At 42.4% G+C, this 14,750-nt stretch overlaps 1 protein-coding gene across 2 annotated transcripts in view; it reads left to right on the forward strand.

The window, feature by feature from the left end:
• adamts10 (ADAM metallopeptidase with thrombospondin type 1 motif, 10) overlaps positions 1-14,750 on the forward strand; it is a 58,784-nt gene that overhangs the window by 34,531 nt on the left and 9,503 nt on the right. For both annotated transcript variants that reach the window (XM_054789371.1, XM_054789373.1), the window contains exons 18-25: positions 4,716-4,836; positions 6,604-6,684; positions 8,777-8,940; positions 9,057-9,183; positions 10,444-10,573; positions 10,649-10,853; positions 12,654-12,830; positions 12,941-13,106. In XM_054789371.1, the coding sequence (XP_054645346.1) occupies positions 4,716-4,836; positions 6,604-6,684; positions 8,777-8,940; positions 9,057-9,183; positions 10,444-10,573; positions 10,649-10,853; positions 12,654-12,830; positions 12,941-13,106 (1,171 nt within the window). The remainder of the gene's footprint in view (positions 1-4,715; positions 4,837-6,603; positions 6,685-8,776; positions 8,941-9,056; positions 9,184-10,443; positions 10,574-10,648; positions 10,854-12,653; positions 12,831-12,940; positions 13,107-14,750) is intronic.

Below are 14,750 nucleotides of genomic sequence, written 5' to 3' on the forward strand. Positions count from 1 at the left end.
GAAGAAAATGGGAAGTACTGCATGTAGATTTAGTCTCTATAGCAACAAACTTAATGGTGCCTGAACACTTTTGCACAGTACGTACCTCTTCTTGCTTGGACATACACTACTTACAAAAAGTTGGGTATACAAATATTTGGGTTTTGGGTTCAATTTCAGGAGGAACCTAAAATGCACAATAACCTTTGCAGATGATCTTCATTTGACCTCTAAATGTTTGAATGCACATGTTCAAATGTTCAATGTTTCAGTACTTTTTGCACAACTTGCTGTTCTCTAACTGAATCATGAGTGGACCAATACAGTTCTTGGTTCAATTAGAATTGGTATTCAGACGGTCCTCTTCGTCATGCTGGTCACATTTTGACTTCACGAGATCAAGACGACACCTGACTGCCTTGCTATTGCGAAGCTTCAGACGGGATGTTCTTAGAGGGAAGTGGCCACTGAGCTTAGTTATTAACGGGTTGCAGCAGAGAGGCCGAAAGAGTCACAGAAAAGCAGACTTGTTGTTACGTGAGGGTCGGCGCTGGACCCCAGATGCAGAGGCAGGTGAGCAGCTAAGTGAGTCTTTTAATACAGTCTTAAATGAACAACAAAAGGCGATGGCACGTGGATAAGGCAACAGAAAAAGCACCATGGACAACAAGGCTTGGTGAAGACGCTGGGAAACGTTTAGCCCTCAGGAGGAGAAGAGAAGTTAAACACGTTTAGTGCAACAAAGCGGTTAAAGTCCAAGGAGCCAGAATACAGCTGTCCATGCATGCTACACAAACCAGGATAAATAATCCAGCATCTCCCAGGTGCAGTCCATCACCTTAAGTGGGATTGGAGCTCATCAGGGGCAGGTGCGCCCAGTAGTCCCGCCTCCAACCGGAGAAAGGGCTCCTGCAAAAGAGAGAACACACCCAGGAGAAGGCAGGGAAGTACAGAGAGCAAGAACAGGAGGTGAACCATTACTCTTGTGTGCTTTTCTGTGAACATTTAAAGAAAAAAGTAAAAAAAAAAAAAAAAAAAAGGGGAATTTTGCAGTTTGGACATTCAAATGTTCAGAGAAGGTCCAATTAAGTTCACCTGTAAAAAGTTGTAGTTAGGGGTGCTCCGATCCATCGGCTACTGATCAGTACCGGCCGATTTCCGCAAAAAATTACGTGATCGGCATATGCCAATAAATGGCTTTCAAGCTGATCACAAAAGCCAATCACCTGTGGCTAGCAATATTGCACCCTGCAGAGATCCTTTCATGCCGCGGAGTGTCTTGCCCTAACTAATGTCTCTGCCAGTGCCGTCCTCCCACTTTCCTTCAAAACAATAACGATCACGTCTGCCGTGTGGAAATTAACTGCCAACACATGCCACGGAAACTATCTTGCGGGGGTAGCACATTAAAAGGCTTTAACACGGCATGTATGTGTGTGACAGTCACAAGGCTAAGCTAATAACCCGAAAAATAATTGAATTCATCGGACGACGAGATGACCAGCCTTTCTCAGCAGTGGAAGACACAGAGTTCGCTGAGTGCTCTCTCACGTACATGGGAGTTCCACCAGTGTACTCTCACATTCAAAGTCACCTTAAAGGAGGCGTGTCATCGTCTGGAGGTTTCACCAGTGATATATGTTCTCTTCAAAAAGTAAGTCGAACATGTTTTTGTCTAAATGAAGGTGATTTTATGGTTCCTTTTTTCATAGCATATAGCCAGTAGCAGTGGTGCATCCGGGAATTCTGGGTCCCATGGGAAAAAAAAAAACACGTTCCCCCCCCTTTTATTAATTACTAATTTTATTCTTAATTGCCTATTTTTTGGGTCCCCTGGCAGTTAAGGGACTTTGGAATTATCCTGACTTTTCCCCTTTATACGGCACCCCTGGCCAATAGCACTCATTATTAAACAAATTGAAAAATGTATCATTAATCCATGTCATCGGTATCGGCCGATTTCAGTCCTGGATGATCGGTATCAGAATCAGCAGCATAAAACCCTGATCGGAGCATCCTTAGTAATAGTGCATTTTAGGTTCATCCTCAAATTTCACTCCCAGTCTCCTCCTATTGATGTTAGTGTGGAGCAGTGGGCGGCTTTCCAATTCCTGGAGCAATCTGGGTACTACAGTGTCTTGTACAAGGGCATCATACTATCTGTTTCTGTATCTGTTAGTGCCTATGTTGGTCAGAGCAAGTCACTTTTTGGCCCTTTGGTCACACAAATTTTTAGCCGAGTGTGTCTAAGGTTAACCGGCTGCAGTCCCTGCGCTCGTCCAACAAGAGGAGTTTGTTTATGTGCATCCTTGTTCTCTCCAACCTCCTCCTCCCCCTCTTCTCTGTTTTCCCCCCCGTACTCAGTGACCTTGTAGCTCAGCCGTGTGTGAGTCTGCACTGCTGTGCTCTTTGTCACGTTCTGCATTTCTAATCCCTTGTTTTCTCTTTGTCCCTTCTTCAATCTCATCGTCTCAAGGCTCATGTATTTTATGCACGCACCACGGAGACATATTCATCTCCTTTGCAACAACATTCTGACTGTAGCAGAAACAGAAGTAGAGGAAAGGAAAATCACCCTGGAACAGATGATCCGGTTAAACATGACATACTGTAACTTTTAAGGAAAAAAGGCAACACGATTGATGGCTCTGTAAGGCCCAGTTGAAGGCGACATTTGACAGTCACAGCATTAACCTGGATTCTAAGTACAAAATATCATATGAAAACAGAACATCTAAATAAAATTCCCACGGAGATTTTGACTGGACCTGCTACCTATCTCGAACCTCTAGCCAACCAACCTGTGTGGCTTTGCCCTTGAAACTTTTTAAAATGGGAATGCTATCAATGCTAAGAGCTAGCATGCTCACAGCTAGCATGCTAGCAACCAGCGTGGATATTTTGTGATAACATGGGAAGATGTCTTGCTTCAGTAGGTGGTTGAGCTATGAGTGACTGCTCTTTCTTCACAAGCAGGCCCCTAAATATGCACCAATGAAGGAAAACAATGTAAACAAACTGCTGTAGGTTAAAAATTCCTTTATTACCACCCATTATTAGGGGTGTCACGAGACAATCGGTTTATGAGACGAGGTGATACACGAGATCGGGTCTACAAGAGCAAAACGAGACAAGATTTTAACATTACTTTTAAGAAAAGCACAATGAAATTTTTTTTTTTTTAAATATCCCTCCATCTTTATGCCCCTTTTCCTCATTAGGGTCGCGGGGCTGTGCTGGAGCCTATCGCAGCTGACTGAGGGCGAGAGGCGGGGTACACCCTGGACTGGTCGCCAGCCAATCGCAGGGCACTTATAGACAAACAACCATTCACACCTTCATACCTGTGGACAATTAGAGTCGCCATTTAACCTAACATGCATATTTTTGGAATTTGGGAGGAATGTCTGACGACACCTTACCCGGAGAAAACCCAGAACATGCAATCTCCACACAAAGATGCCCAAACGGAGATTCAAACCCACATCTTGTGTGGCCAACATGCTAACCACTAGGCCACCGTGCAGCCCTTATAAAAAATATATGACAGTGTATTGGAATCTACTAATATAATTTCTACTACGTTACACTCTTCTGCACTCTGTGTGTATGCTAGCTACCCACCGAGACAAGAGACAGTATAACTGGCAAAAGGGCTCACTCCGTTCATGCCGTTGTTCTGTGGAACAAACATGCCAAGGGGCTGAATGCACAGAGTGAACCCCTCTTCCTACCTGTTTGGAGGCAAGAGAGGGGCAAAACCGACACACATGCGCATGGCAATATATTAAGGTCGGCAAAATGATCCAGTTAAATATCATTTATTGTGCGATCGATTAATTAATTTGTCATCGTCTCACGCCTGGCGCCCACGAGACATTTTTTTTTCTAAGCGAGAAATCACGTCACGTTTTAATCTCGCGAGATCTCGTGACACGACGTCTTGTGACACCCCTACACGTTATCCTTATGTCTCTGGTGAATGGCACAAGTACATTTCGGTTCGGCTTTAGTCATGCAGCCAGTCCGAGGAGCGTCCACTGTATAATGGGTTTCCAAATTTTGCAAGTAACTTCTTTCCACTTACCGCTTTTACGGTATGTATGCTGTCCTGTCAGAAGGCTTGGAGCTTTCATGTAACTGATTGCGCCGTCCAGATGTTTTTTAAAAATGATATGCTCAGGTAGGATATTGATTGAATTGTAAAATCTCAGTGATATCTGAGAAGCATCGACTGCATGCAATTATGCCTTCTGCCAGTTGGAACATATTTTACATGTCGAAAAGGTTGCAGTTCCCTCATTACGATGCTACCAGATAGCTGTGTTTTTAATTTTGAGACTGGCGTTTAAGTGTGATCTAATCAATATGAAATGAGTGATAAACTTAAGCCCCGCTCGACGATAAGCAAGTGTCACTTAGACGAATAAAGGCCAAGAGCAGTTTAGGTTACTATCGAGGAGCTTGAGGAAAACCACCTGTTTTGCTCATCATGAAGCATATTGATGTCGACACTTATGACTTTAGCAATCTGAGAGCATTATGTCTGCCCAGGATCAGAAAACACATCTGGACGTGTCATCTGATCTCTCAGTGTTTTGGAAAAGGGGTCTGGAAGACATTAGAGGTAATTCCTCAGTCCGGCCTCTGACACCTCTCGACTCACTGACTGTGCCCCTTCACCCGTGACCCCTGAGTGCGACCTTGCAGCTCATTCTTTCCTTTTCTTGTCGCAGCACGTTGGCTGTGATCGCATTCTCGGCTCGGATGTTCGAGAGGACCGCTGTCGGATCTGCGGAGGTGACGGGAGCAGCTGCGAGTCTGTGGAGGGAGTCTTCAATGACTCTCTACCAGGAGGTGAAACTCTTTTCTTTTCTCATCTCCTTGATGCCACAGGACATCCAGCACATATAGATAAGGATTGTTTTAATGAAATACTGGAAAATAAACATAGCAAAACAAGGTACTTCATATCATAAGGAATATTTAGATATAGAGTAAAGTAATCCTTCCTTTGTCGTGGTTAATTGGTTCCAGACCCAATAAGTGAAGTAGGATTCCTTATTTATAAATGTTTTTGTAGTTAGAGCATAGAAAACCTGTTTATGACTTTCTAAATACGGGTTTTAACATTATTAGAGCCCTCTAGACATGAAATGACACACCATAGTCACCATAACACCCGTATTATCCAATGTAGTAGACAAAATAAGAGAAAATAAGATTTCTGCTCATGCGTGTTACTATTGATGTGTTCCCCATGGGACCTAAAAGAGAGGCGGAAAGGAAGTGACGTGGAGGGTTCAGAATTTAGTTTCAGCTCTTTCAGTAAAAAAGCAGCTTGTGTTTTTTTTTATTAGGGATTTTTATTTGGGATTATTGTGCCTGCAATAAAAGCTGCCGACCAAGTCTGATGTTTATGTGTCTCACCGAACATCACAGTAACACTACTGACACCTTGTGACCAGTGAAGAATACTACATTTTGTCTTTGAATGCTTCTTTTGAATGCCTTATATTTCTATTTTACTTAATTTAGCCATTTTATTGCTTAAAAATGCTTAATTTAGGCAAAATACATGTGCGATTTGCTGAAAAATGCATATTTTTTTACTACTGTAATAGGCCGTGTTCAACCACAAAACAGCATGATTTCTTAATTAATAAATTTCTGAAAATTTGTGATCGAGAACCGCCAAATTCGAAGCGTGAAGTGGCGAGGGACGACTGTATACAGAAAAGAACAGGGCCCAGTATGAACCCTTGAGGCACAACATCCATCCGTACCATTTGACATGCACTGTACATTTGCTGCACATTAAAATGCATCCATTTGCAAATCAAATGGTGTCTGACCATGCAGTATCTCTATCCAGATCCCATCTATATAAGTCATTACTAATGATACCCTTTTCCACAGCGGAGTGTCATACAGTTCCTATGCTCCTTGTCCACCACGTAGAAGAACTGATTCAGCCACTTTGCTGTCTTTGCGCCTGTCATCCAGCCAAAACCTTCTAGACTGTGTCCTTCTTCCACACCTCCATCTAGACACTTAGAACATTGTCTGTCCCATAAAAAGGTTTCCTGCCAAGCCTCTCCTTTCCTCTCGTGGTTGAAGCACTGGAAGGAATTATTGTATGCCTCCATTTTCATTCCTTTATCATCAAGTAACACTTGAGTTTTTTGCAGGGCTTCTGTGGCCGCCTGGTTGGCAGTGTAGAGCTGATTAAAGCAAAGCGAAGGTGAAGCCACTGAAGAAAAGAAATGGAAGGGACAGGAAAACAGATTGAGGGACTAAAGTGAAGAGGCGGTTCATTGGGATTTTTTGTTTTTTTTGTGAGCAGAGTGGCTGAGGCACGTTGCCCGGGAATGCGGCCGGAATCTGAAGCTTTTGCTCAGTCCATCGGCATCCCACAGAGTTAAACACTACTCATCCATCACGTCTACTCTTGCCCAGAGAACAGCGTTCATCCTTGCTTTCGTTTTTACCAGCTTTGACAGGATGTCTGCGAGGGTGTGCGTGATAGTTTTGAATTCTTGTTTTTCTGCCTGTCAGTGGTCCGCTTGTGTGGTCCAGTGGCAAGATTTGTTTGTAATTTGACTTGTGTTGTTTACCACGCAGGTTACGAAGAGGTCATCCGAATCCCTAAAGGTTCAGTGTTCATTCACATACAGGAGCTCAACGTTTCCCTGAACCACCTTGGTAAGATGTCATGATGTCACAACTGAACGTTATAACTGAAATGAACGAGATTGCGGATACAACCGCCTAAAATGAGTTTCCTCCGTAGGGTGGCTGGGCTCACCCTAAGAGATAGGGTGAGGAACTCAGTCATCCGGGAGGAGCTCAGAGTAGAGCCGCTGCTCCTTCACATCTAGAGGAGCCAGTTGAGGTGGCTCTGGCATCTAGTCCGGATGCCTCCCGGACGCCTTCCTGATGAGGTGTTCCGGGCATGCCTAGCCGGCAGAAGGCCCCCGGGCAGGCCTAGGACACGCTGGAGGGATTATGTCTCACAGCTGGCCTGGGAACGCCTTGGTGTGGCCAGGGACCGGGAAGTCTGGGCTTCCCTACAGAGACTTCTGCCACCGCGACCTGGACCCTGATAAGCGGAGGAAAATGGATGGATGGATGGATTATATAACCGAATGCGTCAAGGGTGTCCAAAGTGCGATCAGGGGGCCATTTGCGGGCGGCGGCTTGTGTTTTATTGGCTCAAGGCACTTTGTAGAAATAAACTTAAACAAAAGAAAAGCAGCAAAAATGGGGAAAATTGTGCAAAAAAGCACAACACACAGACTAAAAGCTGAAATGTTGATACTAATAACAAAGGGTGTCACAAGATCTCGAGAGATTAAAACGTGGCAAGATTTCTCGTTCACAAACAAAACTTGTGGGCACTAGGTCTGGGACCATAATTAATGAATTCATTACACAATAAATGAAAATGACCCCATTAATTTTGCCCGTCTTAATATATTGCCATGTGCATGCATGTCTGTTTTCTTCGTCTGTCGCCTCCAAACAGGCAGGATGAGAGTTTCTGTGCATTGATTTCAACACCTCGGCGCATTTGTTCCATTGAACAACAGCATGAACAGAGTGAGCCCTGTGGTGGATGAAGCATACACACAGAGTGCAAAGAGTGTAATGTAGTAGAAATTAAATTCGTATATTGCAATATATTTTCATAGATTTTTAAAATAGTTTTTCAATAGTCTCGTTCTCATAGATCCAATCTCGTGCATCGTCTTGTCTGAATGTCTCGTGACAGCCCTACTAATAACTAATAACGCAAAGCTTTGTTTTTAAAAATATACATATATACGTACAGTATATATACAGTCATCCCTCGTTTATCTCTGTTAATTAGTTCCAGACCCAGACTGAGAATTCCTTATTTATAAATGGAACATTTTCATAGTTAGAGCATAGAAAACCTATTTACGATCAGATTTTGACACTATTAGAGCCCTCTAGACATGAAGTAACACTCCTATAGTCACCTTAGCACTCGTATGCCATAACCACAACTCACATTTTGTATTTCAGAAAGCATTTCTTTCTAGTGCGCTCACATTATTCACTGAAAACCTGAATGAAAAGCAGGCTTCATGTGGACGTGGGGGGCTACCTGCTTACCACGCTGGTGACCCTTGGTATCATATCAACGTCATATCCTTTTATTTTTTGTTATGTAGCATGGTGGAAAACGTTTGGACACCCCTGGCCTACATGGTTACAAATTTGCTTCCAGCTCTAGCAAACATATACATTATTTAGGCAACACCATTGAGACATGGGCCATCACACACACACAAGAAGTGAGCATGAAAGAAAATGTAGAGTTGGTCAGTTCTTTGCCGCATGACAGCTCCCACTCTTCAGGGAAGACTTCTTACAATACCAGTATGTTGGAGTGTTTCTGTGGGAATTCTTCTCCTGAGAGAGGGTCTGCTGGCTCACAATTTCTGTTCTAGTTTATCCCAAATGTGTTTTATTGGGTTGAGGTCATGATTCTGTGCGAGTTCTTCCACATTAAATTCATCCAAGCATGTCTTTATGAACCATGCTTTGTGCACCGAGGCATAGTAATGCAAGACCAGAAAGGGGCCCTTCTCCCACAAAGTTGGAAGCACAATTGTCCAGAAAGTCCTGACACGATAAATAATTTTAATTCAGAGCGAACGAACTGGTGTTGTCCGTTTGATTGTTTGTCTCATGTGTCAGCGCCAGGATGCGGAACATTTCACTCCACTGATTAGGTCCTCGTGCTTTCCTCTCTTCTGTGCCCCAGTGCTGAAGAGTAAAAGTGATCAGTACTTCCTCAATGAGAAGCTGACCACCGACACGCCGCACAGGTTGGATGTTGCTGGAACAACATTCCACTACAGACAGCCTACTGATGGACCAGAAACTCTTGAGGCTCTGGGACCAACAAATATGACCCTCATTGTCATGGTAAAATATTTGTTAGCTAGATACAGTATATGTACTGTATGTACGTATGTGCTCATTCTGTTTAGCATAAGCAGGGTTAAAAAAAACAGACAAAAATAATCAAAATCTGTGTGCAGGTGATGGTCCTGGAGGAGAACCCTGGAATCCACTATCGTTTTAACCCCCCTGTCAACCGGGATCCCCTGGTTGGTTATGCCTGGTACCACACATCCTGGTCGCACTGTTCTGCACTCTGCGCTGGAGGTAGACGCACACCTTCCAATAAACTGATATCTAATTATCTATTCATGCTAAAGTTTTGATGAAATATTATCCACTTAATGTAAGAAACACATTCACAAGGTCAAGACTATATCTTTTGTAGATTAAATAATATTCCGTTTTCATATTGCCCAGCATTAAGGAGTGACAAACTATAGATGGCGACTACGCTAAAATGACAATACACTGTATACGCTGTACATTAACGAAGTCCAAGAACTGACCCCTGTGGGACACCACATTATACTGGTGTGTTGTGATTTACAGAAAATAAATAGTTATAGCTCTATTCAGTTTCAGATGTTAGTAATCCCACCAGGTTTTTAACAACAAAAGAGGTGTACTTGTAGTGTTAATAGATTTTGTGGATAGCTTTTACAGTCAAATGGTAAATAAACAAAGGAGTAACAGTTGACAGAAACATTGTTCAAAATGTGTAATAATACCTCAAATATTGATAAAAGAATGAAAAGTAAATAATAAATGCTTTTTTCCAAACAGTGCGTGTAATATGGCCTGTTAAACAGTAACCTACCAGAAAAGTTATTCGTCCCCATCCTGCTCCTCCTCCTCCTCCTCCTCCTGGGAATCAAAACCACTCGAGTCGTCTTCTTCAGCATCACAAATGAACAGCCTCATAATTCCTTGGTCATACACGTTGTCTGTCTCTCTTTCTCTCTCTCCCTCTCTCTCTCTCACTGCCGCTCTTTGGCAAATTTAGCTTGTGTTATCCTCTTCATCACGCAGTAGGCCAGCCTTTCGAAACTCGTTGGTGATAGTGGATGGTTGGTAGTCCAAGTAGTCCAAACAGAAGCTGTAGTAATTTTACACTTGATCAAAACGTAATATTAGCTCCCACTTCACTAGTCCACACCACTTCTTCCTGAAGCTGCACTCTAAGCATCATGAGAAATGTAGTTTTTAGCCGTAAAGTAGCCACATCATCGTACAGGCTGCAGGGTTCAAAAAGTAGTGGCTTACACACCAGAAATTACAGTACATTAAACATGCATAATGCATTATTAAGCATTGAATGCCTGTCGTCCAGTGTGAGGACATGCCTATGAACCCATTGTTGAATCTTACACACCGGCCCTTCAAATCTTTTGAGCCCTGACTCACATTTTTGCACAGATAATAAAGCTCATCTGGCTGCTGCGGTGAAAGTGACAAACATTTCAATAGCAGCATGATGCGCATGCTTGATGTTCCTGTTTGTGTATGTGTTGGATGGACTTTCAGGTGAGCAGATCCAGCAGGTGGTGTGTAGGAAGCTATCAGATCATTCCATCGTTTACAACCACTTCTGTGACAAGAAGAACAAACCCAAAGAGAGGCGGCGATTCTGCAACACCGAGCCGTGTTCCCCAACGTGAGTGTTTGGTTATGTCTCGTGTTATTTATCCACGCTGTCCTGATACACAGTAAGCGTTGTCGTGTTGTTTAGGTGGTGGACAGGAGAGTGGTCGGAGTGCAGTCGCAGCTGTAATGGCGGCCTGAGGACCCGCGAGGTGTTATGCAAAAGGAGGCTCTCTGCATTAGAGGAGAAAGTCCTGGATGACTCAGCCTGCCCCCCTTCTCGGCCTCCATTCACTGAACCCTGCAACAACCACAGCTGCCCCCCAGAATGGCTGGCCCTGGACTGGACGGAGGTAGGCAGACGAAAACCTCCTTTAACTGGAAAATTACCCATTTCACTGTGTTTTCTGTTTGTACTTCAGCAACTCATAAACCTGCCCGGCCAAATTTCTTTAACCCAATGTGGCCCACGAGTCCAAATAATTGCCCACCTCTGCTGTAAACACACCCAATCCCTTTTAAATGTATGTTTGGTCGGGTATTGTTTAGAATGTTTGTTAAGTCTGTTTGGTAGTTAAGTTGCTTTAGTTGTTTAGTTTCTTCCCAGCATTCCAACGACAACCCCGTCACTAAGCAGCCTACCAACTACTGTCGTTCACCTCTTAATGCTGAAATGCCTAAAAAAAAAAAAAAAAAGTCATACACAAAGTAAGTGTAAAGCTGACCCATGTGAACTTTAGGCATGCCTTTGAGCTCTTTTGCAAGATAACAAGCTATTTTTCAAAGTCTGTTTACGTGGTACCGACACTGAGGAATACAGTATAAGTTTAATTACACTGAAAAAGGAGATTTTTGTAGATTTTTTTCAGAAATACATGCCTTCAAAATAACTACTTCGGTGGTGTGGACTGGAAAACACAATGGGGCCATAGCTGGAGTTCTTACCTAATCCCATTTCAAATTTGACAATGATTCTTAGTATTTTACAGATGTTTTTCTAAACATTTCAAAGGTAAGCCATTTGGGGAAACTTGGTTACACTGCGTCAACGTCTTCTCCTCCAAAATGACTGGTATTCCACATCGATTAGTTCTAGCGCCAGCAACGATCCGGATGTTGCGTCATTTGCCAATTGTCAAAGGAAGCTAAATAGCTCGCCAACAGGAGTTGTGGTTGCTCCGTCTCAGGAAAACACTGCCCTGAGTGTTTTAGCAGAGAATCGCAAGTCACGGGCTCAGACCCCGCCAAAGAGCTATAACAGGGTATAACAGTTGTAGCGGAAAACAAGGGGTGTCCAAAGCACAGCAATAATTTTACAAGAACAAAGTCAAAATATTAACAGAAAAAAGGTGTACTCTAACGAGAAAAAGTAATAATTTTATGAGACTAATGTACGATTATGAGGGAAAATATCATTTTAGTAGCAGTTGAAATATTAAAGACAAATTATTTTGATGTTATGAGAAACAAAAAAAAAACAATGGATACAATTAGGTTGTAGGTTGTAAAGTAAAAAAAAAAAAGTTATATTCTAACAAGAAAAAAGTCACAATTTTATGAGAATAAACTTGTAATATTATGTGGAAAAATAATGTCATTTTATTATCACAGAGTTGAAATATTAAAGAAAAAAGACATTATTTTTTAAAAGTTGTAATATGAGAAACCAAAGTTGTCATTTTTGGAAAATTAGGTTAGGGGGAAAAGTTATAATATTATGGGAATAAAGTGAAAATATTACCAAAAGAAAATTAAGAAAATAGTTGAACTATTTGAATTAAAAAAAAAAAAAACAGCAAAAATGGGAAAACAAGAGAACAGACCAAAGTTCATACTAATAATTTGCTTTTTCGCTAAAATCACAAAGCTAAGATGCACTTTTTTCTTGAAGTATCTATAACTTCTTAGCCATGCTTTTGGTTTACAAAATATCAAAGTCGCCCTTGCATCCTTTCATGTTCTAAAGTTGTAATTTTCTGAGAAAAAAAATCTATGACCAACTAATCTACTTAAGCCAAGTAGGATTTTTTTTTTTTTTAAAACACCTCTTTTGAGCGGACAAAGCTTTTTGTTGCTGGTGACCGCAGTGAACCCTTTAGCTCATTTTAGTTTTCTCCTCTCTCTCCCTTTGTCCTCGTGTGCTCTCCCTGCAGTGTACGCCCAGCTGTGGTCCTGGCTACAGGCGCCGAGCGGTTTTGTGCAAGAGTGGGGAGAGTGGGGACACGCTGCCAGAGTCCAAGTGCCCCAAGTATGGCAGGCCCACCTCTAGAGTGCGCTGTAACCTGAAGCGCTGCCCTCCACCTCAGTGGGTGATGGGTCCTTGGGGAGAGGTACGATGTTGACTATCAGCAACATCTGGAACCTACCTATATTGTAGTCCATATTGGTATGTTCTACTTTGAGGCAGTTGTTGGCATGTATGTATGTTTTTGTCTTGCAGTGTTCTGCAAAGTGTGGACTTGGTCAAGAGATGCGATCGGTGCAGTGTCTGACACACATCAGCATGCCATCCAACGAGTGTCCGGAACATCTACGGCCTGTCTCCATGCAGCAGTGCAAGAGCAAATGTGACCTCAGTCTGCCTATCAGCACGGACAATGTCGAAGGTCAGCGGTCAAATTCTTAGGCTTGCCAATGCAATGCACCAAAGCAATGATGCACAGAACTGCAAATTATATACAATTGGTTCTTGGGTTACGAAAGTTCCACTCCGTGAATTTTAGTGTAAGTCGGAAATCATAACAAAATCAACACTTCAGTCACTCACACTTAAACCTGTCACGATAACACATTTTGCTGGATCATAATTGGCCGACAAATTATTGTCGATAATCGATATAATTGACAACATTTTTGGAGACCATTTTGTCATGAATCGTATGGCATAATAATGTGAATACATCGTATCAGAAGGGTCATATAATAGGACTAATCATTTGACATGGTTATATATCAGTTGATGGTTTGATTTAGAATATATAGCTTTTTTTTTTAACAAACTCTCCAACTAGTGTAAACAACCAGCACTTCCCGTGCGAGCTTCCCGCACCATGAGAGAGAGAGCAGTCCGGGCACAGTGAGGGGGAATTACCGCTGTTGCTACGGAGCCGAATATCCAACTGCCAACGTGAAATTAACCCTGTGCGATAGAGAGAGAGGAGAGAGAGGAAAACAAGCACGCATGGACATGTCAATTTATCAAGGCCGGCAAATTATCGACTTCGTTTTTGTTGCTGTTCGATTGATCGATTAATTGATTTATCGATTATTGTGACAGGCCTACTTACACTGTAAACAGAAAACATGAAGGACATAAAATACTGTAATAAAACACTAAAAACCAAAAAAAACATTACTCTGCTTAGTTATTACTGTCGGTTTCATACTGTAGGTGCAGATCCTTTAACATGCTCAAGGGTATTGTAGCCAAGTGGCAGTTATGTGTAGTGTGAAAGAGTTTTGTGATTTCTGACAATCTCTGAATCCATGAACGTGACATGAATTCTAACTGCATGTGTGGGTACTGACCGAGGAGGACGGCTGCGTGGAGAGTGGACAGTTGAGTTTGTTGATGTCGTTTTGGCGTGGTTCGGCCGAGATTAAATAGCCTCTTTTGTTTTTGCAAAAATAAGATTGCTGATCGATCACCTTCCTCGTCATCCTTACGCCTGCGTAGATGCGTAGAATACCACCTTTAGCCGTATTAATGGTCGCAACAGCTGAGAAACTGAGAAAAGTGCAGCCAGTCTTGAACACGTTGCGTATTCTTCCACCTCTGCATGTTTACGGATCAAAATTAAGTTTTTAATTAATCTATGGGGGCGTATTCATGACCACGAAACGTGAGGACCACCTAGAAGTTTGATTGGATGTCGGCAAGTCAAAGTATGTTTTTAATGTAAGGTACTTGGTATTTCATCTTGGCATTAATAATAATAAAAATAATAATTAGGGAGGGGCATTTGCCTAATTTGTTTTACTCAACTATGGGGAAAATTAACAATAAGTGTCCGAGGTCTCAGAAGAGAGTATTCAAAGTGTGTTGCTCGTAATCTTGTTTAAAAGTACTTTAAGTAAGCCCTTCTGGGAACACGGCGTTTCGTGTGGGACTGTTTCGATGCCAATGCCGTAATAAGCAGAATAATGATCCCCTGAGGAGTTGTACCGTAGTGGAGGTCCGCTCGCTCAAATTCCCATAACTGACATCATCTTCCTTAGACCACAAGCCAGTTGAAACTGAAGAAACAGCA

The sequence above is a fragment of the Dunckerocampus dactyliophorus genome, chromosome 10 (genome assembly GCF_027744805.1).
Source record: "Dunckerocampus dactyliophorus isolate RoL2022-P2 chromosome 10, RoL_Ddac_1.1, whole genome shotgun sequence".
In the NCBI taxonomy this organism is placed as follows: Eukaryota; Metazoa; Chordata; class Actinopteri; order Syngnathiformes; family Syngnathidae; genus Dunckerocampus; species Dunckerocampus dactyliophorus.